Here is a 26,933-nt window from a genome sequence, read left to right on the forward strand (position 1 = left end):
ATTCTTGAGGAGAAAAAGGATCTAGATTTGTGACCAACCTTAAGCCCTAAAGCAAAACTAAATTGCTCGAGCGTTTTAGATATTTGAGCATTTCACACAAATTAAAAAAATCATAAAAATAAAAGAGAAAATAGTATTTTTCGTGTTATCTCTATCGAGTGTTGATAAATTTAACATTATCATAGACATACATTGAATTGAGAGTGATGCATGTGATATTAATTAGATGGCGCAATTGAAAAAAATAAATAATGTGACATTGAAACTCCAAAGTATCGGTTATTTGAGAACAAATTATTTTTGCAAATAAATGAGATAGAGGGTATCATTTCAACAAATTTGTAGAAAAAAGCTTTTAATTCACACAACCACAACAATCGACTTTTGAAGCCTTGCCAGCTACTATCATTTCAACAGATTTTTCCATTCCCTTTACATTTTATCAAGTCACCAAATAAAAAGTGAAAACCAATTTAAACTTTTCATGAACAACAATAGACCTTCAATAATCTTAAAAAAAATAATCCAAATTTACCTTTTTATGATTCCATCCTCAATAAGTAAAGAGAAATGCTATTTGTGCCAAAATACTATAGATAACCGTAACAATGAAAAACCAAAAGTTCAAGTGGTTCGTAACTGTACTCTTACAAAATTTTCGTCAATTTTAGCATTTCAAATAAATAAATAATGTTGAAAAGTAAAAATTAAATCCTTTTCAAGACTTGGGTGTGTAGTTATCTTTTTATAGATAACCTTTTGAAGACTTGGGGTGTAAGTTATCTTTTTCCATATAAGCCAATCCCCCATTTCTTGTATTCACAGTCCCCATTTTGGGCACCCTACTCAAGTGACATGTTCCACCAACACATCTTTAATGTAACAGATACAATTCTTGTAAAATACAGATGCTAGCAATAACTAGCTATTGTAACTTGCAGCTTCTAATTTACCTTATGCCCTAAGTAATAACTCATACACATTGGAGTTGTTGTCTCCACTCACGCGCTTCAACATTTCAAAACTCGTACGACTGCCCAAAAATTCAATTCGTTTCAACATCACATACCCACGCTCCGCTGTTTCCTTACTTGAGTAAACTGATCGAAGCCTGTCCGCATGTCTTGAATCTGTATGAATCGCCACATCTATTTCAAGGCTAGGCATGTTCTCCTATCACAAAAATCGCCACATCCATTGTCTCATTAGTGACGACAGTTCTAGATGAATGAGAGACACGTAATAAACAATATAAGCCGTATTATAACAAATGCTAATAAGGCCTGCAAGTTTCCTTTTACCTGATAAAATGCATGGATATGATCCAACACCTGAAGACATGTAAAACCGTTATGGCTGAAAAACGTTCTTGAGGAAGGGCCGATCTCGGAAAACCGGTCCACAGGGAAGAGTATGGTGAGAAAATGGTTTTTAAATATCAACTCGGATTTCTCACTGCAAAAAACCAAAATGAAATATTAAGCCATATTTACTACATCGGGAAAAAATATACCCATCAGGCCACAAATTGAGAACAACCTTTCTGTTAGAGGACGTGTGGAGTGTGAAAATGAAGCATCTGAATCCTTCTCATCCCCTTTTGCATCAAAAAATATTGAGGTATGATTTTCATTAGGATCTTCAGCACTGAAAGAGTCTGTGTAAATGGAAGCAGTTGAAGTTGCTTCCGATATTGACCAACAGATAGAGTCCAGAAGGTTATTGGGTGTAATCGGACGGATCGGAGTCTGACAAGTCTGCAAAAGAACGTTCAAATTAAGTTAACAATTGACACATATCTTCAACTTTTAGTACTTCTTTAAAAAAAGATAACAAACTAAAGACAGGTGGATAACCGTGCTCGAAATTAAATATTCCAATATGGAAATCCAGTTTCATAGACCAAAATGTTAAGAATGAGGAACTTTCAAAATTCTCTAATGCATACCAAATTACCAACTCAAATCACATGTATAGATTAGTGGATGAGCAAAATCAACAAACTTAGAGGTGAAGTGTGCAGCCTCTAAGACACACAATTACATGGATATTGAAATCCAACTCCACTGAAAAGACAAAAGTGGAGGTAATCAATGTAATGCTGACCTGCATTCGACGACCACGGCGACTTCTGACACCATTTTTCGCTGAATTTACAATTTGTTGTCTTTCTTTGCAACCAATTTCACTTTTACTGCCCTGAAGATCGTCATGGACTTTTTGCTTTACTATTTCCTGTTATGTCAATGAAATTCAGATCACAATTTCAAGAAAATGAGGGAAGTCTAGGATGTTTTGCAAACCAAATTTGAGTGGTTTGTTGAAAATTAGCGAGTTTAATCTTGGTATTTACAATTCCAAGAAAAGGAGGGAAATCTAGGAATGTATTGAGAAATTACCTTCCCTGAAATGTCATCAAGCATCAGGCCAACTTGTCTTGCCAAATCAACAGACATGCTAACAAGCCTTTGCACTTGTTTCTCCTTAGCTGTTTTGAGAATCCACACTGGCTGAGAAATATCATACATCAAAAAGACGTCATTGTGATGTAAATAATACGGTATAGGCCTACTTATCGCATAATATTAATAACATATTAATGTCTTCCAGAAGATGTACAGGGACCGTTAAAAAAAAAAAAAAAAGCAAAACAAGTGGGAGGAGAAAACTGTTCGAGCTTCAAAAAAATTGCATGCCTCCAAAAGATTATTCTAAATGTTTAGATAAGCATTAAATTACAATGTAGAAGCACTCACTGTAATGAGGTTACTAGAGTATCCAAGATATCTTTGAATGGATGTCCCTTCAGTGACTACATGACTAACATTACAGCCAACAAACCATTGGTCTGCCAAACTAGCACCTTCTTTGGATGCAGTTTCAGCAACCTATCGAACATGTAAAGCATCTAAATGTGTCAGCCGAGAACACTTCAGTCATACGCTAGCCTAACTGAAACAGAGGAAACTGAAACCATTACAAAATGTCTAGATATTTATTGCTACTCCCTCCGGTCCTATTTACAAGAGAAATTTGAGTCAACAAAAGTTAATGAATTTGGACTAAATTTTTAACTAAATACATCAACTTTTGTTGACCCAAATTTTTCTTATAAATAGGACCGGAGGGAGTATATCGCATAAATTTACCTTGTTTTGCAATTCGGATGAAATGCCTGGATCAACGTAGATGGAGCAACCAGACAAACTTGAGTCAAAACTTCTGTTAGACTCTGCACCAGAGAATCTTCGAAATTCTTCAGCATGATGAGTATGCTTGATTTCATGGATTCTTGCAGGAAGACAATTTCCAGCATTTGTGTACCCGGGAAGCAGTCTAAAATCATCCAACTTCATATTGTTATCCCCATAATTCTTCAAACTATAAAGTGATTCGGTCAACCTTACTGTAGTAGACAAAATGAAAATGCATTCAAATCATAACAATCACAAATATCAGTAAGTATGATTATAATTCATAAATATCACAAAAGCCGTGTCAGGTTCCTGTATAGTGCATGACTTCAAGCACAACAGCTAACAAAAATTTAAAACGTGTCAGTATAAATTAAATGAACTTAATTACCATTTTTCCTGACACTATCCACAAACCAACCCAGTGTGACAACAAAGAGGCCATTTTTTGTTCCATGCTTTACTGCATGCTCAAATTTACGTCCGCCAAAACTGTGCTATATGTTAAAGATTTCATGATGGTACTACGGAAATATCCATGCTGTGGAAACAGATGGCAAGCAACAACCATGATCATGGTTCATAAGAGGTGCACTGAGTATAACATAATAAGATATTGATGAGCACAGGACAGATAAATTTAGATAAACCAGTTTTGTCAATTGTGAATTGCAGAAAATAGAGGTTTGTTCAAATTCCGCTGTGCAGCAGTGCTATAGCGCCGCTACTTCACAATATTTTGTACTAAATAAATAGTGTATCGCAGAACAATAGTGGTCTGTTCAAATTCTGCTATGTGATAGCGCTACAGTACCACTATAGCCACTATTTAACAATACCAAGATAAAGTAGAAATACTGATATGGGTCCAAAATTACTTCTCTCACACAACCAAAAAAGTTAAGCAAACAATTTTCAGGATTTAACAGAACTTTTTTCCAATGGGTTCATGTAAGTATATGTAAATCACATCCTCCTACTACAGCATCATGCTGATGCTATTATTATATAGGAAAATTCAAGATGATTTAGAAGGAAAGGATATCTGAACCACCAAATGAGTACATTGAGGATGCAGATTGGGGCTATACTGGCCACCTAATCTCTCTGTAGCCTCCATGACCTGATTCCTTGCTTCTGCCAAAACGCCAATTCAAAGAATAACATTAACAACATCACAGTATGAATATCAGTTATTAGTTCAATATCTGTAATATAAAAAAATACACCTTTTCAAGCTCAAGTATATGAACATGCTATGAAAACAAATTTGTAGAATTTAGCCAATGACTTCAAGTAAGATAAGGAAAACGAAATGAAATCCAATCAATCATAGAAGACATGAATCCACACCTTTAGATAAACCGGTAACACATATAACAAGACCAGCAAAAGGAGCATTTGATGGCAATTGCGGAGAGGATGAAACAGGAGACATTTGGTCCAATGGTTGAAGAGTTCTGATTGAAGACGAAAACAGCCTCGAACACCCTTTGCCACTCGCAACTTCAACTCTACCCTCACCACCCATAACTGTTACCACCACTAAAACAGTGAACAACACAAGATTTTTTTATATTTTTTACTATGCAACACTTTTAAAACAAAAGCTTCTCTTCATCACCAGGCAATTGAAAATCTATATAACTTATATACATAACTTGAAATTCAAAGAGGAAAAACAATTCCTCATTGACCAAAAAAACAATTTTTAATATTTCATCAGCAATAATTCATTATGCAGAACAAACCCAATTTGGAAAAAGGTGAAATTTTTGAACAAATTGGGAAAATTAAGAGAGGGTAAAAGGGGAATCTGGACAAAAGGGGTTATAGAATTGGAGACAAAGAATGAATTTTTAGGATGAAAAATGGAGTGTGCAGAAGAAGTAAAGGACAATAAGAAAAGGGAATTTTTTTGAATATAGTGCAGTGGTGTGAGGAAGAGTCGCAATCAGAGTTTCAATCTTCTTTTTGTGTGTGATTCCATTTTGGTAATAATAAAAAACAGTGATTTTTGTGAATTGGAATAACATGTGATGTGTGATGAGAGAGAAAAGAAAAGTGGGTCAAAGATAATGAGTAACGGGAACCATGCTTGTGTTTGGGTTGAAGTTGAAATGAAACGGAAAGTGGCGGAGAGAGAGAGAATATGGAATTATCTTAAAGTGAGTGCAACGCAAAGGGGAGAATGAGATTATTAGACAGAGCTTTACCTGGGTCTGAGTGATGCTTCAACTTCAACCATGATCGGAGATGATGATGATGATGATGATGCTTATTCTCTCTGAAACAGGGGGAAGCAATTTCAAATATTGAATCAATGTCATTGTCATGTCATGGACCTTTTCCTATACTATTTTCATATTTTAATTAGATTTAAATAAGTTTTTAATTCTTCTAAATATATATATTTTTTATTTTAATTATGTAAACAAAAAAAGGGTTGATTTTTTACAAATCCAAAAAAATAAAATAAGAATCGTTATTGTGAAATTGATTCACTTGGTGTAACTCAACTGACGGTGTTAATACTTTTAAGATATGTCACACATTTCTTCAAAAAAGATATGTTATACACCTTCATCTGAGTTTGAATCTAAGACCTTAAAGTTGTGTATAAGTTTTTTTTTTTTTTTGGTACAAAGTTGTGTATAAGTTTTATTACTCGTCTACGAACAACAAAAAAAGTATCCATTTAATTTAACTTTGGTTTTCATAAGTTGTTTTATTTTAGGTAATTACATTTTGAGAGATGTTGATCCCTGAATATAGTTATCACCCTCAACCATGATATAAACTTATGATTTGTCATGTTGTCTAATCTCTTCGGTTAGATCCAACCCTTGTTGGTCCTTTTAATATTCATTTTATTCTTTATTTTAAAGGACGAAAACAAAACAACAACGATTATAAGTAAAAATTTGCATGGATCAAAAACGGGAAAAAACTTGAAGAGGAACCGAAAAAAAATATTGATGAGAATGAAAGTAAAAAAGAATATATTTAAATATTCGAGCCAAAAAAATATTATTAAACATTTTATTCAATGGATAGTACTAATTTATTTATACAGTTAAGATTTACGACCAAAAAAAGAATCAATCCGCCGGATTCAAACAACATAATTTTCCCTTTCTATATTAGTTACAACACATTTCCACCCTAACCAACATGGTTGGGTCTAAAAAAAGAGACTGAAATATCATAATTTGGCAAACCAATGTTCAAATTATAATCGGAAGCAGTATTAAATTTTAATGTCTAACATGTCTTCAGTAGGATTATTTTTTAGAGTCTTGGGGAACAAAGTTTATTATATATATTAAAAAAATTGAATGAATGATATGATAAATGTTCATGTAATATTTTAATTACACGGAATTCATTTTTGTTACGCACACTTAATTCATTTTAAGACACATTTTATAGTGTTTTTAATTAAAAAAAGAAAAATAATCAATCCCCTCTAAAACTCAATTGCAAACAAAAGTAATAGATACATTATAATAAGTAATGAGTTTGTTAAAGTAATAAAGAAAAATAATCTCACTTTTTATTTTAATCACTTTATAGATCTAAATCCTTTTCTAAAATACACCATCTTCCATTCAACAAATTAGATATAAGACTAAAACTCAATGTGGGAAATAATGCACATGAAGGGATCCATTTTTGGTGCCCCATATATAAGCAATAGATGGTTAACCAATTTGCTTAAAAGTCAAAAGTCAACTTCGTGTTTGTATACCCTCTCAAAAAAGAAAACTTCATATTTGTATAAGGATAAATATAAAGGAATCAATTAACCATATTGTGCCCATATTCTGTTATGCTTTTAAAATTCTTATCACAGTCGCAACTTATTTTTGTAATTTAGCCAAATTGGTCAGTATATATGTATAATAATAATAGTTAAAAATTATTACAGTCGTTGTGCTTGAAATCCTTTTTGCACACAGTTGTGTCTTTGTCAAGCAATTGAAACCAGTCTCCAATAAAGGCCAAGAAGTTGCATAGATAATTAACAGGACCACCCTCTCAACAGTGATGACTGAGATGGTAATAGGAAAAAGCACGTACGTTTGTAGTTGGCATTACACCCATGAGCTGTGGCATTGTGACAAGACTTCACTTCACCCTCATTGTCTTCTTTCTTACGGATACCAATCCCTTTCCAAGCCCTAATCCTTAATTTAAGACCCCGTTTGGAATCACGGTGAAAACCACACCCACCGCTGTTTTGGTTAACGCTCCAAATTGGAGCTTCTACTTTTTCACGTTTTTTAAGTATTGGGAAGCGTGAATAGTGCATTGGGACGCGGTTTCCAGCTTCCAAACGCATTTCCAAACTCATGCTAAGTACATTTACTTCCACTGAGATTTATCTAATCTAATTGATTATTCAGTTCATAGGCGAGGAACATGTGTAAGTGTAAACTACGGGCATCCACAATGGTCTTTCCCCTATTTAACACCCAAAACTTTCATTTTTGCATTGGCACTTATTTTGAAGGACATTCACTCTCTTCATTTTTTTTTAGTTTTACTTGATTATTCATTTAAAACTAATGAATATTATTGAAAAGTAATGGCATAATCTATGTGTGGTTTAGAGTTAGAATTGTTATTCTTGTGGCCCATTGCAAAAACCATCGTGATATTTAGAAGTTGCTATTTGGAGCTGAGCTTTGCATTTAGCATGTGGTCATACTGCAAAATTGAAATTTTCCAAAACACATGTATAGAGTTGTTTGTGGGACACATTTGGTAAAAAAAATATTTGAAATGTTCAGTTGTACGAATTTTTTTTTACGAAGGACTTTACCTTAAGGACAGTACTTGCAGGAATTCTCAAAGGTTTGAGTTGTCTTAAGCTTAAGAGGGAATTTGAAAATAGTTTTCAACCAGTAAAAACGCGCCTTTGGTCAAAAGTTCGTGAGCTGTGTCATTGCCCCCAAACACAAAGATTGGTTGTGGGAATTGAATGTTCAAGAAATAATTTGAACCTATGATATCATTTAAGCATCTAAATGGAAGGAGTTTCATTGTTGATGTTTGCTAATAGAATACTAGCAACACACTGAACATAAACAAATCTATCTAAAGTTACTTTATTTTTAAGAGAAAAAAGTTATAATTACCTATAAATCTCAATTAGATTAAATAAAATCTTGTTAAAAAAATTAAGGGTTAAATATGTTTTTGGTCCCTATAAATATACCAACTTTTCGTTTTAGTCCCTCTAAAATTTTCCTTCAACTTTTAGTCCCTATACAATTTTCAATCACTACTTTTGGTCCCTATTTTAAAGTTAATTTTAGTATTTTTTTTTAATGAAATTGTGCAAAAGAAATTAGAATTTTTAAACAAAACATAAATTTAATATGAATTTTTAACCATCAAAAATATAAAAATTCATATTAAATTCATGTTTTGTTAAAAAATTCTAATTTTTTTTGGAGAGATTATTATAATATTATAAATTTTTATGCAAAATTTTATTCAAAAATATGAATTCTACATATGAGTTTACTTTAAAGGATGGACCAAAAGTGAAGATGGAAAATTTTTGAGGGACTAAAGGTTGAAGGAAAATTTTAGAGGGACTAAAACGAAATTTGGTATATTTATAGGGACCAAAAACATATTTAAGTATTCATTTCATTGTCTTTATCTTTAAAATATAATTTCCCATGTTGCACTTGCAGTATATGTTATGAAAGAGATAAAATAAACTTTATGCCATTATGCACCTCATAATTTTGGAGATAGAATTGGAATCTCTGATTGTAACGACAACAAAAAAAGGAATTGAAATTTTTGAACTACAGTGTTACAGCAGAGAATTCGTGGACTTGTGTTATTCAATTCATATCCATCATGGTCATGGCCCAAGGCTACGCTACAATATGCATAAGGCATCCCACAACATGCATTGCCAAAGTTAGCTATCTATTACTATTAGTGCCCTAATAATGGATAGAGACATCAATGGTTCAAACGCCCTAAGCTGCAAAGAGGAGAAGAAGAACAAAGAAGGAAAATAAAAGGTGAGAAGAGTCAACCAAAATGTTAACATCAAGTGACAAATAAATAAGGACACACTTTGGAGAATAATGATAAGAAAACTGTACAATAAACATATATTTAACTTAATTAGACATTACTTATAAAACCAAAACCAAAACTCAGGCTCAACTCAGTAAAATAAATAATTAAGTTAAATATAACTTTTGTTGCTATAGAGTACATTTTTGTCAAATTTAATCTGTACAAAAATTTAATCTTCCTTTTGTTATTTTAGTGAAATTTTTTATTGATGTTTAGTTCTTAAATCAAATAAAAGACTAAGCATACATGAGGAACAGAGTTGACAGAAGAATATCTTTTGATTTTGAGTCGTTACACATCAAATTCCAATATTCACAGTTAACAGTTAACACCACTTACTCCCATTCCTATAGGTTTAGTGTTTAGAATCTAGCCCTTACTTTGAAGCTCTGTACAAATGTGACCTAAAGTGTTCGATACATGCCTTGAATTGATTGCTATACATGCTTTTCTCAAAATAGAGAAAATCTTACATTTGAAAAATTCCCCATACCCCTCCCCTCACAAACCATGTGAATTTCCAAAAACGTTTTTTTTCTTTTTCTTGAAGTATTTAAAATTAGAATCTAAATGTGAATTTTCTGATATTTTGAAATTCTAAAGATGTTTCCAAATTTTTTACTTAATGAGAATCCAGTTTCACATTATAAAAAAATTCAGAATATGAATTTTTCACACTTAAAATGTCTCGTCCTTGTGCATGTGAAGCTGACACTACACCTAAAAGTTTAAGGAAAAATAATGCAGATCTTAATGTTCCAAATCTTTCTTTCTTTGAAAAATAGTGAAAATTAAGTTTTCACACTTAAAATTAAGCCAAAAGCATTGGCTACACCTAAAAATCTGGGGTGGAAAAAGGAGAACACTCGCCTATTCTGAAATTAAGTTTGGCCGTATTTTGAGGGTAAAAGAGGGAAAGTACTCAGAGATATCCACCCCCACATCAACACATATTTTTCACATGTTCTGCATTTCTTCAAAGACACAATCTCTCAAAAAAAAGAGAAATGATATATGTACAACCATTTTGTGACAACTTTTAGACAACTTTCTCTCTCATACTCACATTATATTCTTACTCTCTCTCATCATTTTTCTCTCTCCATTGTTTTTGACCAATAAGAAGAGAGAAAAAGAAGGTTGTCATGAAAGTTGTACCAAATGGTTGTTCAAATATCATTGCTCCAAAAAAAATTACACACATGGAAGAGACTAAAAAGGATTAGAAGAGTTTTAGGGTGATTCTTTGTTATATTTGGAATATTGTGAATCCTTGCACGGATTGACATTGGTGCAGAGAGGATAAAAATGAATCTGAGTCCTTGAATTGGGAATTTGAGATGAATTGGTGCAATTTTGCGTCGCTAGTTTTTGTGTTTATGTGGAACCATTATGAAGATTTGGGAATTGAATGACGAATGACATTATAAGACAGACAAAAATAAACTGTGACTTGTACCAACTACAATTCTAAGCTTAGAATCAGGCTAACTTTTTTTGTATATCAAGCCAAGTTCATTTAATTTTGTATAACAGGCATGGTTGTTGATCATAATTTTTTCACAATTGTTGAGAAGACAAATGGAAAAGATTAGAAAGAAATATGTAAAACCATAGTCCATGATAACATAGGCCTGTAAAACAATAATCGGACAAAACAAATTTCTTCTAGCATTTAAGTGCTAAGATGGCAAAGTGTGATGAGTTAACAGACTTGTGTCTGAAAAGGGACTACAAAAACTGTCGCGTTCAAATTTATGAGAAAAAAGGGAATTTCTTTATCAAAAAAGAAACAAAAAAACTACAAAATTGGGTCTACAAAGATGAACACAAAGGACACTGCCCAACTAGCTACTAGGATAACTAAATAAAATGATTCAATACCATCTACTAGCCAGTTACATACTTCTTCGCCTCACTCTTGAAAACATGGCTAATACTCCTCAACTTGAAGGATCTCTTTGGTAACATCCACTATTTCCTCAACTTCAATGTCCTTGGCTTCATATTCCTCTTCCTCATCACTAGCTTCTCCGTCCCTCAGATTTTCCCTCTCTAGCTTCTCTTCTTCATGCAACAGCTTCCATTCATTGGCCCACTTGTCCCAATCTTCTTTCAAGACCCTACGCTTCTCACGCTCTTGTTCACTCAGCAGCAATGAAACATCTTGGTCTTCAGCTTCATATTTCTTACTATACTTCTTCAAGTTCTTTGCAATCTCTTCCTCCTTCTCAGCAGTCAAGAAAGAGGCTGGTCTGGGTCTCCATAAGAACTATATATATTGAAAGAAGAAAAAATTACAGAACATTGTAAATATTGTACAGCAATTTTTGGTTTGTGGGAAGAATAAATAGTATTAGTAAAGCTACTGAAAAAAGGCTTTTGGAAACAAGGGATTTAACAACAGCTTTAGTCTGAATTCTGCATGTAGAAAAACTTTTACAGCCAACAATGGATTCACAATCCCATGTAAAAAAACTATAACCATATAAACATTGTACATCCAAAAGTCATTCTTTGGACCATTGTAATACACGGATAAAATAATGTATAACAAATGATAGCAAAATTACCTGAAAGAAGTGATCCTTCAATATCCGATAAAGATGTTTGCCATTGAAAGACCATATATTGAATCCATTTTCCATTTCATGAACTGAAGTTACAGCAGTTGCAACATACCTGTCGTATAAAATGGATAACCAATATAAACATGGGGATCAGTAAATAAGAAAAGTCAACATTTAATAGCTACGGTTAATTAAATTTTAGACTGATTTTGCACAAATTTATCCATGATCTTCAACCTTGGTAAGCAATATCAACACACATTTGGATAGATAATATACCTTCCAGTTGGATCCCATTCAACATCAGTTGCATAAAAATGTTCAGTATTAGCCATGGTTTCAAGCTCATCAACATTGTAAAATTCCAACAGTCCATTGAAACCTTTCAATCCTGCTAGTACAATGAAGCGACCTGCTGGTGACCAAAACAAAGCATTTGCCTGCTTGCCTTTCAGAGTAGTGAGCTTTGAAACTCGGCCAGTGTTCTGAGCCGTCCGCATAGAGTAGATACTAATATCAGGCTTAGGGTTATCACCATGAATAACAGCAAATCTATGTCCCTTTGGCTCCCAAGCAAATGCAATGATCTTATCATTCTTATTCTCGAGCTCCAGAACTTCAATAGGTATGTCACGTTCCTTTATACGGAAAAGCTCAAAGCCTGTGAATGTGCTTTTCTTTGTCTTGGTATAACGATCAACATTAACAGCAAGGTATTCTCCATTGCTCTGCCAGTACATCTTGCAGTCACTGACATTAAAAAGAAGCTTTTGCCTGAGTTCTTCTTTGCTGGGGATTTGAACAAGACTTACCTACAAATCCATCAAGAACAGAAATTAAAAATAAATAAATACATACACACATGAGGTAAAAAGCTATTGAGTAAAACAAAAACTTAATCCATTACACATGACCATAGAAGGGAAGGAAAACAGAAATTTACCCTAGCAGGCTGGTTACCACCTCCTGTCTCAGGAACAAACAATGAAATGATGGGATCAGTTGGTGACCAGCTGAAATCCATTATATTTTCAACCTTCAAAGATTTTTTGTCAACGAGAGAAAATGTTTCTGTCTCATACACAGAAAGTACATTTTTTCCCATCCTTGCAAAGTACTTATCATCTTTTCCACCACTCCATCTGCAAAGAAAAAAATGCAAATTCATCACTAAATTGGCATGCTAAATATTTAAGTTAGAGAGAGAGAGAGAGATGTACTTGAAAACAGGCCATGACACTCCAGTGACACCTCCAGTACCTCCGATAGCAAAATCATCAGCACTTCCCTTAAAATCTCTCATCACTTTACCAGTCCTCACATCAAATATGTTTATCACAACCCTCTAGAGAAAGAATGTTGTAGTTAGGTACAATTTCACGAAAAGCTCAAAATGGAACAACAAAGAAGAAGACACTCACATTAGCATCTCGAGGATTGCTTGGTTCATGGCTGCTATAAGTTACCAAATACTTCTCACCAGGTGAAAAATCAATAAGCTTAACCTGAGATTTATATTCATATACTGATATTAGTATATTTATATAAATAATTTAATACTAACGAAAATAAAGTAATGTATTAAAAAATAAAATGAAAACTCGAAAAGAAAAAAAAAAAACCTGAGGATGTGCGTAACGCATGAGACGATTGAAGGTGGTAGCACCTCCCCAAACTGCTGCCCCCTGACGGTGAACTGTTGCCAAGTAAGTACCCAAAGGTGACCATTGTACAAAACTCTCCGTCCAAAACTGTAATTCAAAAAATATGACAACCATAAAGGGATTAAGAGATTAATGATCAAAGGGACCTAGAAAACATCAAATAATACAAGATACTGATATATAATGTTCACTTACAGGACGTTTATAAACAGGGTCGGGCTTTAAAAGTTTAGCATCGTTCCACAAAACCTCAGTATCTGAACCAGCACGAATCACAAACTGGTCTCGTGCCTTAGCATCAGTAAGCCATTGTTGCAGATTTTCCTTTGAGAGAAATAAAGACCATTAAGAATCACTAAACATAGAAGGCTACCAAGTAAAAGATATTAAATTAAATTAGAAATTATAACCAGATTTAAGAACATAGTGATTGAACGTTGGGGTATCTACCAAGTAAACCAATCATATTTGTAATTCTACAAGGAGTGTGGTCCATGAGAAAACATGAAATTGCCTTAATCTAAGTATCTAACTACTATATAACAACCAAGTAGCACGCAAGTGGTGCCTATTTGTTTTTGGTATAAAATTAACAAAAGGTCTCCCATAATCCTAATATGGTGGTCTCAAATGATCAGAATTGTCAATTGTGTCGAGATATAATCATTACCCCTGGAGCATATTCCTTGTTTGGAGGAGGAGCCCACTCGTCTGGCACTTTCATGAAGCGATCGAAATCATCAAACATACTCACAGAAAATATATGGGAACGATCCAGTTTGTATCCTTGAGTCTTCTCTTTAGCAAGCTCAGCTTCCTAAAATAGCCATTGCAATTTAACCTCATCAAACCGATGGTAAAACAAACATTGAATTCGACCTAAAAAAAAAGTATCTATTTACCTGAGGAGTATTGTACTCAATGAAGCAGTAACCCAAGGACTTTTCAGTAGAAGGATCAACAGGCATCCAGAGACCATCCTCTTTAATAGCACCAATCTGACTATAAATTTTTCTAACAACTGTTACAAGCTTCTCGAATTTCTCCTTGGGAACAACAGGTAGATTATCCACGACAATAATATTGCCAAATCCAGAATCAAACTCCAGATTCTCCTCTTGAATAACATCATCGTCATCACTACATACATGGCGAAAAAGCAAATCAGAATCATAAAATCTGAAATTATGGTTCTAATTAACGTGAAAGAGCATTGATTAATATACCTGAGGATTCCGCAGTTGTCACCTGGAGGAAGGTGAATGGAATCGAGATCGATAGAGGATAGATCAATTCCGAGAAGCAAAGCTTTGTCTTCAATTTCTTTCATTAGCATTACATCCGCCATGATTGCGGTGGTGAGTGATTATGGTACCGTAAAGCTTTAGCGTTGTCGCAGTGAAATGGAATCTATAATAGAGTAGAGAGATAGAAGAGTAAATTAATGTGGAAAGGAAAAGAAAGAAAGAAAGAAAGAAAGAAAGAAAGAAAGAAAGAAGATGAAGAGAAGAGAATCTAGGGATTCTTACCGCTTACCGACGGCACAGCCAGGTTTAGTTGTTGACGGCGGCAATCGGTAGAGTTCAGTGCAACGGAAGCGCAAGGGGAGAACGATGTTTTGTTGATTTAGGGTTTGGAGGCTCTTCCAAATGGATATGTCTGTGGATTGGGCTCGGGTAAAAAAATAAATAACTATTATAAAAATATAACTTAATCAAACTTAGGGAAGTTATACCCCATACCCCTACATTTATACCTTGACCCCAACATTTGACACAAAGTACCGAATTTACCCCTTGTATAAAATAAAACTCAATCACTATTTCAGTTGTTCACCCCACGTTTTTATGGAAAACATTTGCAGCAGCAACAAGTATTTCCGGAACCCTACTTTGCCAAAAACATTTTGATTTAATTTTTCTTTTACTGGCATCAACTCTTGCAACCGGAATTGTTTCTCCATACGGTTGTGTTTGTTCTCTTAATCGTTTGCCGGAATCATTGATTGAGGTTGAGGTTTTATGAATATTCTAAGGTTTTCTGAGTTACCGGAGTCGTTTTGCCCTATGATTGTGTTAGATTCACGGAATCGTATTATGGGTCACCGATATCATTCACTGAATCGTTTTCTGATTTTTTGGAAACCGCGTGCAAAGCCTTCCGGATGACTCTTTTTCTTTTTCTGACGGGCAGGCACTGTTTTTCTATTCTTTAAGTTCTTACTTTTTATTTAATTAACTCAAACTTTTTTAATTAAGCGGCCATAAAACAACCTTTTCAAAGTTCTCACTTTTTTCTTAGATCTTCTGGTTTTGTGAGGTTATTGTTTTTTAGTTTAATTCTTTTGTCTAGTTTTTTTATTAATTCCTCGCCTTTTATTAATTCTTTGACAGATTCTTTTAAAATAAGAAAATAAATTCTGGAAAAAAGATGTACACCGGAAAACTATTATATAAGGTTTCCGGTTTATTTTCGGAAATGATGTCTACAACATTCTGGAAAAGTAAAGATGAGTTCTTCGGAAAAATTTCGGAAGCCTTCTATACAGGAAGAATAAATCGAAAATACAGACTTAATAGTATACCATGTGGGGGTGAACTCATACTTGATGGAAAATTAATGTGTAAAAGGTTAAATAGCAAAAAGGGCAAAATTGGAATTTTCGAAGATTTGTAGGGGTGAAAGTATATGTGTCGGGGTATAGGGTAAAATTTCCCAAACTTAGATGTTATAGTAACCAAAAAAAACTTAGATGTTATAGAATTTTTAATTTATCCCATCACACTGCTGGCTGAAATTGTTATAAAAAACCATTCCATTTTTTACCCTTCAATTTTTTTTTTAGGCATTTGTTAAATTTACCTTCAATTGAACTTTTATATAAGATAAGATAAGATCTTTGTAATTCTTCACACAAATATAAAATCATGCGATATGTTTTTTAGATTAGATTAATGTTTTAAACATATCAATCAAATGGATTTATATTTGTATAAAAAGTTACGCACATAATTTATATGATCTACTTAAAAAAATATATCAAAGTTTTTTTTAGGGAAATTATATGATGATATATATATTAAATCCATATTACATCCATTTATCACTCTAATCTAAAATACACTAAAGTCACCCAAGTATTTTCCCATTTAACATGGTTTAATCGCCGACATATATCTATATATATATATATATATATATATACTCATTAGTCACATAAATCATTTGTTTTTATGATCTTTATCAAAATTATTTGGTCAAAATTAGTGATGATGAAATGAAAAGTGATTTTTTAAAATGTAATAGTAAATAAATAAATAAAAAATCAGTGATTCATTTGTCAAAAGTCAAATACCACAAAACTTCAAAATATAAAGATATCTATTTATTAAATAAAGATAAGTTGAAAATATGGATATTAAAAATTGAATATGCAATAGAAAAGAGAAAACTAAATATTTAGTAGACTTGTAAATTTATAAAATAAGAAATGTCATGGATTTCTTATTCACAAATAACTAAATAAATTCGTGCAAAAAAAAAAACTATATAAATAAATAAACAATAAAGAAATATGAAAGTAAGTTACGAATTATGACCCATGTCATGTTACAGGTTTTGATGCATCCGACTCAAAGGAGCCTTTGCCATATCAATTTTTTTGGTAGAAACTTCAGATACATCAGAAAAAAACAATGGACTGATTTGAGCAAACATGACTCAAAGGGCCGCCAAAGATAATCACCAATCACATCCCATATAAGGGCATCGGCAAACCGATTAAATTCCCGATAGGAGTGACAAATTTTAATCTCCCAATCTAAATAGCTTCCCAGGTTTATCAATCAACCTCCAACCCACAACATTTTAAGCTCTCTTTACCACTGCTTCAGAGTCAACAAAAAGCTCCACTGCAAAAAAATACCTCTACTCCGAGCAAGTTTACATTACAAAAACTCAAAAAAAACATCTACTGGATATCAAATTACATTACAATAATTGTACAATGATACAGGGAATTCCAACGTGGATTAAATGAAGATGCATCAGCCCGCTCATCTAAGAAAAATCTAGTACCAACCAGAAGAAGAAAAAACCATCAATCAATCTTTGAAGTAACAAACTTCTTGGTAAGATCAGATATCAATTTGCATCCAAAAGTATGTGATTTTAAAAATATGCCGTCAATGTCTTCCTCCTTTTTTTCATAAACGTAGAAAGCTGTAAATGCTAAGGTGAGTCCTGTAACAAAGACAATAACAAACTAGTATCATTCTCATCCAAGCACTATCAATGGATTCAAATAAACCACACAACATGAGAGAAAGCGAGAGAACCTATAGTATACAAGTTCTTAAGTGAAAAGGCTCCCAGGAAGCTAAGAACGAGCAGAGTGAAAACAACCTATTGATCACAAAGGAGAGAGGTGTCAGCAAGTTTGAATCCACGACCTCAGGATATATAAAATTGACTGTATACAAAATTTTGATGCAGTGTGTATACCTTGAAAAACATCACCCAATTATTCCCTTCTGCAAGGGATTTTAATGCATTCACAGCAAAATTCCAAGATGAGGCAACTGAGAAAGCAATTTGATTTGAAATATCTTCTGATAAGTGAAACCATGATGTGGGCATTTTCTCAACAGTGTACCCCAATCTGAACAAGCATACAATGCAATTAAAGTTAGCATTTGCCTTCACATTAGAAAGTGCAATGTGTCCAATAGCTGGATCATCATTGTAGTTCTTGAGATGGAGAAATTATTTCCTGAATAAGGAACTACACAACACGATCAATTATATGTTTACACTATGTATATTATCTTTAAATAGGAGACACTTTCGAACAATAGTTATTATATTAGTAATCCATCATTAGACAAGTTAACGACAACATACAGTGTTAATTGACAATCTGGTAAATTCCAGTGTTAATTGACAACCTGGTAAATTCATAAGTAGACAGTGTGCTTACATTTTTGCAGGAAGAATGCCATGAATGAATAAACCGATCGATGAGTATAATAGAAGCTTTGTAAGAGCAGTAATGAAGGTATTCTCAGATGCAATGAAGTTCACATATATTGCTATGAAGACTAACAATGTAGTGAAAGTTTGCTTTTTATCCTTCCAAAGCAACGTGTCAGCAACTGCAATGTGGTAGATCAATTAAAACTACTACATAAATAAATGAAAACTGATATACAACTCCCAGCATTAGCAGGTTACACTGATGTGTTTGTATCATAATAAGTAGAAGACAATAAGAGTTAGAAAAGTGATCACTAGTAAAAAATTAGGAATGGTGGTGGATTTAGTTAGAAATACCAGCTCCGAAATTTGAACTTTAAGAGTTCAATGCTTCAGTCTTCTTAGAGCTTGCATATCAACAATATACATGCATATTAAAATTTTAAAATGCACTGCTTCGTATCAAGATGAGATATGTGGAGTAGAAAGGATATGACATGAACATATTGGGATCCTAAACTACTGCAACTTCCTGCATTATCTTTGCAATTTTTACCAACGTTTTTTTTTTTTAATATCAGAATATGTCTTTCATGTGTCCTGCTACAATTATGTGAATGTGCCTACTTTTAAATGGCGTTTAGAAGTTTAATTCTACGTTACAACAACAAAACCAAAACAAAAATAACAAAAAGGCAATTCCAGATATCACAAACAAAGAAGTTAGATGGGTATAGTCGATTATTCATACCTCTTCCACTTCCAAGATATACAGAAGCTTTGGAGGGACCTTCTCTTTTAGACTTAAGTTGATTTTCGGCCCTCAAATGTGGATATGATTCGATTGTCCTCCGTATGCCCTCCTGCAAGAAAAATTACAGTCCCTTAATTAAACATGAAGAACACCCCGTACAAGAAGTAGGATTAACATATATACTCATTGCAAAATGTAAGAACCTTTGAGCAAGAAACATCATCCATTTTAGAATCACATCTCATACATGATTTCTGAGTTTATTTAGATAAATCTTAACTCCACAGTATCAGTAATTTTGTAGGATTTAGAATTAGCCAACTTCTCAGGATTTTTTTTCAAAGCACATGGTTCAGGCATGAAATTAGCTACTTCAGTGAAGTTTCTAAGTAATTAAGCATCTCAACACAGTTCAGAGCCATGAATATTGGAGTTAAGACAGAGCACGTATACTTTTCTGAAACGTCACAGAACCTGTAGAGGTATGATGGGTGCATAGTCAAGGCGGTCCTTTGCTTTTGAGCAATCAAAAGATCTGGTGCAAGATGTGAGTCTTATTCTTGAAGGGGTCAGCTGAGGCACCTTCATTCCATATGGGCCAAGCAGCCTATATATCCACTCCACCAAATGTGCAATTGGCATGATAACAAAGACAGGGATCTTTATGCTTGGCCTGCAAGGTACATAACTCAGATAACAAAGGAAAGACACTGACAATACCATAATTATGTTTATATTAGTTTATTTGGATGAAAAACCGTAAATGTATTCCTTATTTCATTAAAAAAATAGAAGCAAGAAATATAATTGCAAAAGAATTGATTGATTATAATAGACAAACCAGTATTCTCGTTGGCATAAAAAAAAAACCGTTAAGGGTGCATTAGGTTACGAAACTTGATCAGGTGTTTATTAAATAAGGATGCCATTTGGATAAACAACTTAATTAAGCATATATTGAGTAGGTACTTTTCATATAAGCACTTAGGTATATCTATTTATGTAATCAAAGAGTGAATGTGGTTAAATTATTTTCCTATAGAGCTTATTGAAATAAGTTGAAAACCGCTAAAAGATATCATAAGCTATTTTCATAAGTTCACACACTTACACAAGTGCTTATGCCATAAGATAAATCCAAATAAGCTATAAATAGGCTCTTCCAAACGCACAAAAAAAAAAGATAATAATTAATAGCCAGGACAAAAAATTCTTAACCCAGAGATGATTTGACAGAGACTTCAACCTAATCCTAATGCCAAAATCCAACTTATATTTGCGCCTTCAATATTATGGAATAAAACAAACAAAAAGAATGTATAAGTATTTGCCTCAGTATAGTCACATGCCAGCATGTCTCTTTTGACTATAAATAGGGCAGGGGTGATGCAGAATGAATTGCATTAAGATAATTTTCATATTTTTTATTTTTGTAATCTAAGAATTTCTCTTATCTGCTAATAAATTACTAAGTTTAATTTCATTTTTTGCTTAGGATGTGACGACAAGTTTTCTGTATTATTATAATATATGAATATTCCTGAAGTGTTTCAAGTCAAAATATTGTATTACTTTAATTCACGAGAGATTTGGATCCTTGTTTTGCATCAAGAGTGAATCACAGATTAAAATAAGTGTTACATAATAAGAGCAAGAAAGACCTAATGGTTAACAGTACAAAAGAAATCACCTTTGATATCCAAGACCTTCCAAAATTAGAGACATGAACTCCCAAAACTTTATAGGTTCCATATTCGTAATGAAATATGCCTACAAAACAAGTATTTATCATCAAGAAAACACTACAGTGATTACTAAGTTGCCCAAGCTTAATATACAGATCCATCTTTCGTTTTTCTCCACAAAAAATGCAATACTCAATTCCGAATCTAACTAAGTTTAACAAGCAATTATTTCCCTACTGTTAGAAACTGATGTTCATAGAAGAAGACAACCAGAGAGAAAGTTCAGAAAAATTGAGAGAGGCTGTTAAACTGAATCAGAGAATTCTCAACTATATGAAACTGAGCTAATAGCCCCCGTTCAAACTGAGGGTGATTGACCAAGAGCAAGCTTGTCAGACACCCTGAGTTTGTCCCTGAGATAGATAAACCTTGTTGTAGACAAAGGTTTTGTTAGGATGTCAGCCCACTGGACTTTTCTATTCCTAATATCCACAAGTATGTCTTTCAGACTTCCTCATTTACCCAGATAAATGTTTCTACCTTTAACATATTAACATTGTTTTATAAATAATTTCCTTGTTAAAAGTGTGCACACCAGGGAAGAAAGAACAGACAATGATTCAACAAAGAGCTTCATCGTCCAAATCTTAAAATACACCATCAAAACTTCTCTTATGCCTCTCTTATCTTTCATTTACAAACAGAAATATAGCATGACTAAAAAAGTTATATGGTACCTCTCCTGCAGCTTTTTCTGAAACGGTTCCCTCTGAAGCTAGAGCTCGATCAGCACATATGTGGGCATGAGCCACATTTTCAACATATGTGAAATCGTATACGTTATTGCCATCACCAACAATGAACTGGTAAGAGAAAAGTATAAATCATCAATTAAAGAAAGGTTCAAGAAAGTTTCTGCTAATGAAAGTAGTCACACATGCATATTGGTCCCCAACCAGTTTTTCCATATCACGGCACTTAATTTTATTAAGAAAAATTAACAATTTTGTGATCAATCTAAATCCAATTTTGTTCCTGTGGTAAACTTCAGATTCAATAGTATGCATATAAAGATGAAATTGCCGTGAGTATTGGATTACTTATTTAAGCAGTAAAATACATCAAACATTTACCAAAAGCAGGTAAGAACAACATCTACCTTGGATTTCCCTGCCTTTGCAGCATCAACCAATGAAGGCACCAACAGTTTATCACCAGGTCCAAAAATGCTGCTAGGGCGTATGCAACATGTCAGGAGTCCACTAGTCCCATTAGCCTTAATAACCAATCCCTCACCCTCGGCTTTAGTTGCTGAGTAATGATCATTATGCTGGAAACAGTAGGATTCAGTTCAAGACCATAACAAACATTTTGAACCTATTTCCATCCCAATAGCTAGATTAAATTATATAATAACATAAAACCCCTATCCATGCATATCATGTATATGCAGTTATCTTCCTAAAGTTTCAATCCAAGTCAAAAAAATGAAAGTTAAAACGAAGTGTTGGTAAAGTAGGTACCGAAGGTGGATAAGGCAACGATTCACTTCCATTATGAATTCCATGAATTCCATCAAAAACAACACTGGGAGAACTAGTATAAACGAGTCTCTTCACTTTTAACTCAACACAAGCATCAATAACATTCTTTGTTCCTTCAAAAATAAACACCTAACTTAGATCGAAAGAAACAAAAATTCAACAACAGAAGAGTAATGATTTAATGCTTCACCTTCAACATTGACGGAATGATGAAGCTGGTAGTTGTTTATAGAAGAATTTGGAGCAGCCATATGGAAAACAACCTCAACTCCTTCAAATGCTGCAGAGATTAACAAGATTAATTAATTAATGTAAACTATGTAGAATGTTGTTTTGTTTTGGTATTAAGGTTGACCTTTTAAGAGTTGAGGTTTGTTGCGAAGATCGACGGAGACATATTGAGCACGACCGGAGTGTAAAGCTTGACCGAGAAGACCTAATTGCTCAGAGGGTTCAAGTTCAATGGTGGATCCCAAATCGGCGATGCGGACACAGTAGGTGTTCAATCGGATTAGCATTTCGACTAAATGACGAGCAGCAAAGCCTCGTCCTCCGGTGACCACACACCACCTTTCCTCCGCCGCCGCCATAATCAAATGCAGTCTGGAAGGTTAGTTATGGATCACAGAGTCACGGACACCCGAAAGTAGAGAAGGTAGGACGTGGATCGCGCCGCTGAGGCTTGCAGTTGGTGAATCTCGGTGCGGAGTGAAGTTCCGTTGCGACGACAGTCGCCTTTTGTGAGGAGAGATATCGCAGCCGTAAATGGTGATGGAACCGTCGCGGACACACACGAAAGAGTAAGGGACTGTGATTCGCTGCTGTCAAAAAAATTACACAGTGAAACAGATTAGAGCAATTGGTTTTCTGACTGTAGTGTGAACCACAATTCCTGAATTTGCTGCAGCGATTATTGGCTCATTATATTTTCTTTATTTTTTTAATTCGTTTTTTATTTTTATCCTCAGCTAAAATTATTAAAATAAATATTTAATCTATTGTATTAAACAACTTATATGCAAGGTCGGGGTTCAAACCCCAACCAACAAAAAAAAAATATTAAGTTTCATAAATTTTGAAGTTTTTATTTTGGTCCTTAATTTATGTATCAAAACTGTTTAGGATATTGAATTGTTTTTTATTGATTTTGATGGAGGTATTGTAAAAATATTTTGGTGAAAAAACTTGATTGACTCTTTTTAATCTAGTTGTTATAAATTCACCTTTTAAAGGTGAGTAAGTGGTGTCCAGAGTTTAAACTCTGATCCATGCTGTTATAAATACATTGTCTCTTTCAAACGAGTTAAGTTTACAGGGACTTGTTTAAATTTTTTTATTAAAGAGAATATAGTGTTTCATAAATTTAAACAATTGTAATATTTCATTGTTACAATTTTATGGTTCAACGTGTTTATTATCCATGCGATGAAATGCAAGACTAGAGATAAAGCGGGGGAGGTGGATGCTTAAGATCGACGTCGATGAGACATATGATAGTGTTGAGGGTGATGCTTTCTGCAAGTATAATCAGGTACTTTGCAATGATGATTGTGTGGGTCTTAGTATTCTATTGGTAGGTTTGAGAGGAACTAGTGCAAGGGTTTTGTAGGACTGTATCCTCCAACTCATTTGCTTATTGCATTTTTTATTTACTTTTCTGCATGGCATGTGAGGTTGAGGCCCGAAGGTTGATAGATATCCTTAAATTGGGTATAAAGGCGAAGTCCTTTTTAGTAATGACATGCCTACTCTGATTTCAAACGACTTTGGTACGTTTAAGGCTCGATAACGGGAGGGTTTGGCCCAAAACCTCCCACCGTTTTAACCTGCAAGTGTTATGAGAATACCAAATTCAGCCCCTTTTCTTTCTTCGGTTTTTCGGGTATCTGGTTCGCCGATTTACGGGTTTCGGTTCGGTTTTCTCGGTTTTAGCTTTTCACTAAGAAGCATATCCAAAACCGAGTTCAAAGAAAGAAAAAAAAAACATAGATGGTAAGAAAAAAGCCCATCCATGATTGAAAAAGTGGACATCTACCAGGAAGATTGATAAACTAGATAAACATTTGATGGAATGCGAAAGATCTTAATGTGTGAATATTGATTATGTCCTCAACTGCAGGCGGGTTCGGACATCGAAGGGTCCAAATTCTCCGCCCGTCTGTTTTAACCCACCTGAAACTGAAACTTCCCTTTGTTGAACCCGCAGACTCACCTCGTCTGGAACCGACCGTTTTACCTTTTTGGGTCGGTCTGGGCAGGTTTTTTCAAATACCGGGTTTTTGTTCACCCTTAATTATGTTATTGGGAATGAGGATAAGTATGGATCAAGCGAAGTGTTTGGGGCTTCTCTCATTGGTGGGAAGAAATGAGAAATATATTTTTGCCTTTATTAAGAATTTGGTGTAAAATAAAATCAATGTGTGTGGGTAGATTGTTATCGCATCTGGGTAAGGAAGTAATTATAAAGTCGCGTCTTTAATCCATTTCTTTTGTATAACAAGTGTTTATTTATTATTGTAATTAATTTTTGAATATTTGGAGAAAAAATGATGTATGTTGGTAAGGTGGTCGTGGTAAGGTTAAAAATGAATTATAAATTGTTATTTTTAGATCGTCTAGCTTGTTTTAAAGCTTCGGGAGGCATGGATTTTAAAAAGTTTAAAACCTTTAACTTGGTCGTGTTAGGTAGCAAAGGTGAAAACTCATCCATAAAACCCCTATTTTTATCTGAAATATGCTCTTTACCCAACGCTTTTTCATCGTTCCCAACTGAAAAGACTAAAATGGTGAAGGTTGGAGGGGTATTAATAGGGGGTTTATGGTAACATAGGTTTTAACTGCACTAAATGCAGTCAAAAAACGTGCAAAGAGGTGTAAAAAAACGTGTAAAATCAATTAAGAAGAGTCAAGAATCGTTCAAAAAACGCGTTCTTGAGCCCAGACCACCGGCCATAACAACGTGAGTTAACTCGCGCCACCGGCCAGAGGTGCATGACTTAACTTGCGCAGGGGCAAAATGATATTTTCAGTTGGAAACGAGCAACAACTGTTGGGTAAAAAGCATAATTCTTTTTATTTTCCCCTCCCTCTAATAAAATATCTCCCTTCTCTCTCAGTCTGCTGAATTAAACAAATCCAAAACTTTGCATGAACCAATGTAAAATATCAATAGTTGTTGTCACAATAAAAAAAAATGTAATTGTAATGATTTTAAGTTTAGTGACATGTTTAGTTTGATTTGTTTTATAATTTTGTGATATTATTTTTATTAATTTCAATCTGTAATTCACATTTCACTATGAAAGTTACATCAAGTAACTGTATAATTATCATTCAGTCATACTATTCAAAGTTGGTCGCAAGAGTTTATTGCAGTTCTTTTTTTTAATCATTTGAATATGATAGAATTGTACTTTGCAATCATATATTACTGGTAAACTAGTTATAAGAAAGGACTTTAGTTAACTATGTTCGGATTGAATATTAGCCTCGCATACATGCAATTAGATGCTTAATGGTTTGATTTCAAAAACTATAACAAAAATGACGGACACAAAGCACAACATTGTTGAATGCAATCCAATTTGACTTAAATCCAGTGATGTGGTGATTGGTGGTTGAGATGTTATTCAACTAGTAGCATTGAAACTACAAATAAATCATGAACCTAAAGTATGGTAAATCAAAATATTTTTTACAGGCTTACACTGACGAGTGAAAACCTTTTACAATTGACCTCCTATATCATGCACGGTAGATGGCATCCATTATGTGATCAAGGTTTTAAATCGCACTTACGGATGTGAATCGTGTTACATATATTTGGTTGTACAACATTGACGTCACAAACTCACGTACAATTGTAGATTGCAGTTTAAAACCATGTACCTCGAAACCACAGTCACTTAAACTACAATGGTCGTTGCTTGGAAAACTATTGTGTATTTGAGAGGTTTAAAAAGCTTTCATAGAGTCATTATTATCGAAGTAAAAATATTCACGAAGATTAAATTTCTAAATTAAAAAGGTCAATTAAGTTTTTGTGACTTTTAACTCATTTGATAGAAACAATGCATTATAATAGCTGGATCAAAGTTTAAACCCTAGACACTTAGTTATTCACCTTTAAAAGGTGAATTTCTAACCACCAGATAAAAAAGAGTCAATCATGTTTTTTCACCGAAATATCTTTATAAAACCTCCATCAATATCAATAAAAAAACAATTCATTATCCTTTAACAGTTTTGATAAATTAAACCAAAATAAAAACTTTAAAATTTATGAAACTTAAAAAAAAAATCAGTTGTTTAATATCTTTAAATTCAGTAGATTAAATTTGTATTTTAAATAATTTTAGCCCAAGATAAAAATAAAAAACGAATTAAAAAAAAACAAAAATTTATTGAACCAAATATTCGCTGTAGGCCTGTAGC

General features: G+C 33.6%; 3 protein-coding genes and 1 non-coding gene across 5 annotated transcripts; all 4 read right to left on the reverse strand.

Moving 5' to 3' along the window:
* Positions 1 to 576: 576 nt before the first annotated feature.
* LOC146942341 (uncharacterized) lies at positions 577 to 5,544 on the reverse strand. Of its 2 annotated transcripts, none has more exons than XM_085756314.1 (11): positions 5,411 to 5,544; positions 4,548 to 4,727; positions 4,239 to 4,331; positions 3,586 to 3,687; positions 3,150 to 3,406; positions 2,757 to 2,888; positions 2,400 to 2,510; positions 2,107 to 2,235; positions 1,540 to 1,757; positions 1,302 to 1,455; positions 577 to 1,173 (listed from the first exon to the last, which is right to left on the reverse strand). In XM_085756314.1, exons 2-11 carry the CDS (start codon positions 4,723 to 4,725, stop codon positions 955 to 957), a joined length of 1,593 nt encoding a protein of 530 aa, XP_085612440.1. In that variant the 5' UTR covers positions 4,726 to 4,727; positions 5,411 to 5,544; the 3' UTR covers positions 577 to 954. The 2 variants fall into 2 exon arrangements, with proteins under 2 accessions (XP_085612440.1, XP_085612441.1); XM_085756315.1 differs by having other exon boundaries at positions 4,548 to 4,739; positions 5,411 to 5,462.
* Positions 5,545 to 8,019: 2,475 nt separating this feature from the next.
* On the reverse strand, positions 8,020 to 8,165 carry LOC146942342 (U4 spliceosomal RNA). The gene has a single exon (XR_015033589.1). It is a non-coding gene; the product is annotated as a U4 spliceosomal RNA (small nuclear RNA).
* Positions 8,166 to 10,956: 2,791 nt separating this feature from the next.
* On the reverse strand, positions 10,957 to 15,170 carry LOC146942343 (eukaryotic translation initiation factor 3 subunit B-like). The gene is made up of 12 exons (XM_085756316.1): positions 15,072 to 15,170; positions 14,769 to 14,952; positions 14,445 to 14,682; positions 14,213 to 14,359; positions 13,738 to 13,866; positions 13,501 to 13,629; positions 13,300 to 13,383; positions 13,099 to 13,223; positions 12,822 to 13,020; positions 12,158 to 12,690; positions 11,882 to 11,990; positions 10,957 to 11,580 (listed from the first exon to the last, which is right to left on the reverse strand). Exons 2-12 carry the CDS (start codon positions 14,888 to 14,890, stop codon positions 11,242 to 11,244), a joined length of 2,154 nt encoding a protein of 717 aa, XP_085612442.1. The 5' UTR covers positions 14,891 to 14,952; positions 15,072 to 15,170; the 3' UTR covers positions 10,957 to 11,241.
* Positions 15,171 to 17,115: 1,945 nt separating this feature from the next.
* On the reverse strand, positions 17,116 to 23,368 carry LOC146942344 (3beta-hydroxysteroid-dehydrogenase/decarboxylase). Its single transcript, XM_085756317.1, has 12 exons — positions 22,855 to 23,368; positions 22,690 to 22,779; positions 22,479 to 22,612; positions 22,115 to 22,285; positions 21,693 to 21,818; positions 20,961 to 21,040; positions 19,745 to 19,943; positions 19,268 to 19,379; positions 18,521 to 18,695; positions 18,046 to 18,202; positions 17,880 to 17,946; positions 17,116 to 17,784 (listed from the first exon to the last, which is right to left on the reverse strand). Exons 1-12 carry the CDS (start codon positions 23,087 to 23,089, stop codon positions 17,642 to 17,644), a joined length of 1,689 nt encoding a protein of 562 aa, XP_085612443.1. The 5' UTR covers positions 23,090 to 23,368; the 3' UTR covers positions 17,116 to 17,641.
* Positions 23,369 to 26,933: the final 3,565 nt, after the last annotated feature.

This window comes from Medicago sativa, chromosome 3, assembly GCF_051527215.1.
Source record: "Medicago sativa cultivar Bolivia chromosome 3, Bolivia_mono, whole genome shotgun sequence".
Taxonomy (NCBI): Eukaryota; Viridiplantae; Streptophyta; class Magnoliopsida; order Fabales; family Fabaceae; genus Medicago; species Medicago sativa.

Bases quoted from the DNA above. Each gene is read 5' to 3' on its own strand.
- LOC146942343 (XM_085756316.1), bottom strand. From the start codon at position 14,890: ATGGCGGATGTAATGCTAATGAAAGAAATTGAAGACAAAGCTTTGCTT. The intron at 13,224-13,299 runs GTGAGTGTCTTC...TTCTTTCTCTAG, and splicing joins GCAATCCTCGAGATGCTAAT to AGGGTTGTGATAAACATATT. The intron at 11,581-11,881 runs GTAATTTTGCTA...CAATATATATAG, and splicing joins TGAAGGATCACTTCTTTCAG to TTCTTATGGAGACCCAGACC.
- LOC146942341 (XM_085756314.1), bottom strand. From the start codon at position 4,725: ATGGGTGGTGAGGGTAGAGTTGAAGTTGCGAGTGGCAAAGGGTGTTCG. The intron at 3,688-4,238 runs TATCCTTTCCTT...ACATATAGCACA, and splicing joins TACTCATTTGGTGGTTCAGA to GTTTTGGCGGACGTAAATTT. The intron at 2,889-3,149 runs GTAAATTTATGC...CATGTTCGATAG, and splicing joins CATCCGAATTGCAAAACAAG to GTTGCTGAAACTGCATCCAA.
- LOC146942344 (XM_085756317.1), bottom strand. From the start codon at position 23,089: ATGGCGGCGGCGGAGGAAAGGTGGTGTGTGGTCACCGGAGGACGAGGC. The intron at 22,780-22,854 runs GTCAACCTTAAT...TAATCTCTGCAG, and splicing joins CAAACCTCAACTCTTAAAAG to CATTTGAAGGAGTTGAGGTT. The intron at 21,041-21,692 runs GTACCATATAAC...CTTGTTTTGTAG, and splicing joins CAGAAAAAGCTGCAGGAGAG to GCATATTTCATTACGAATAT.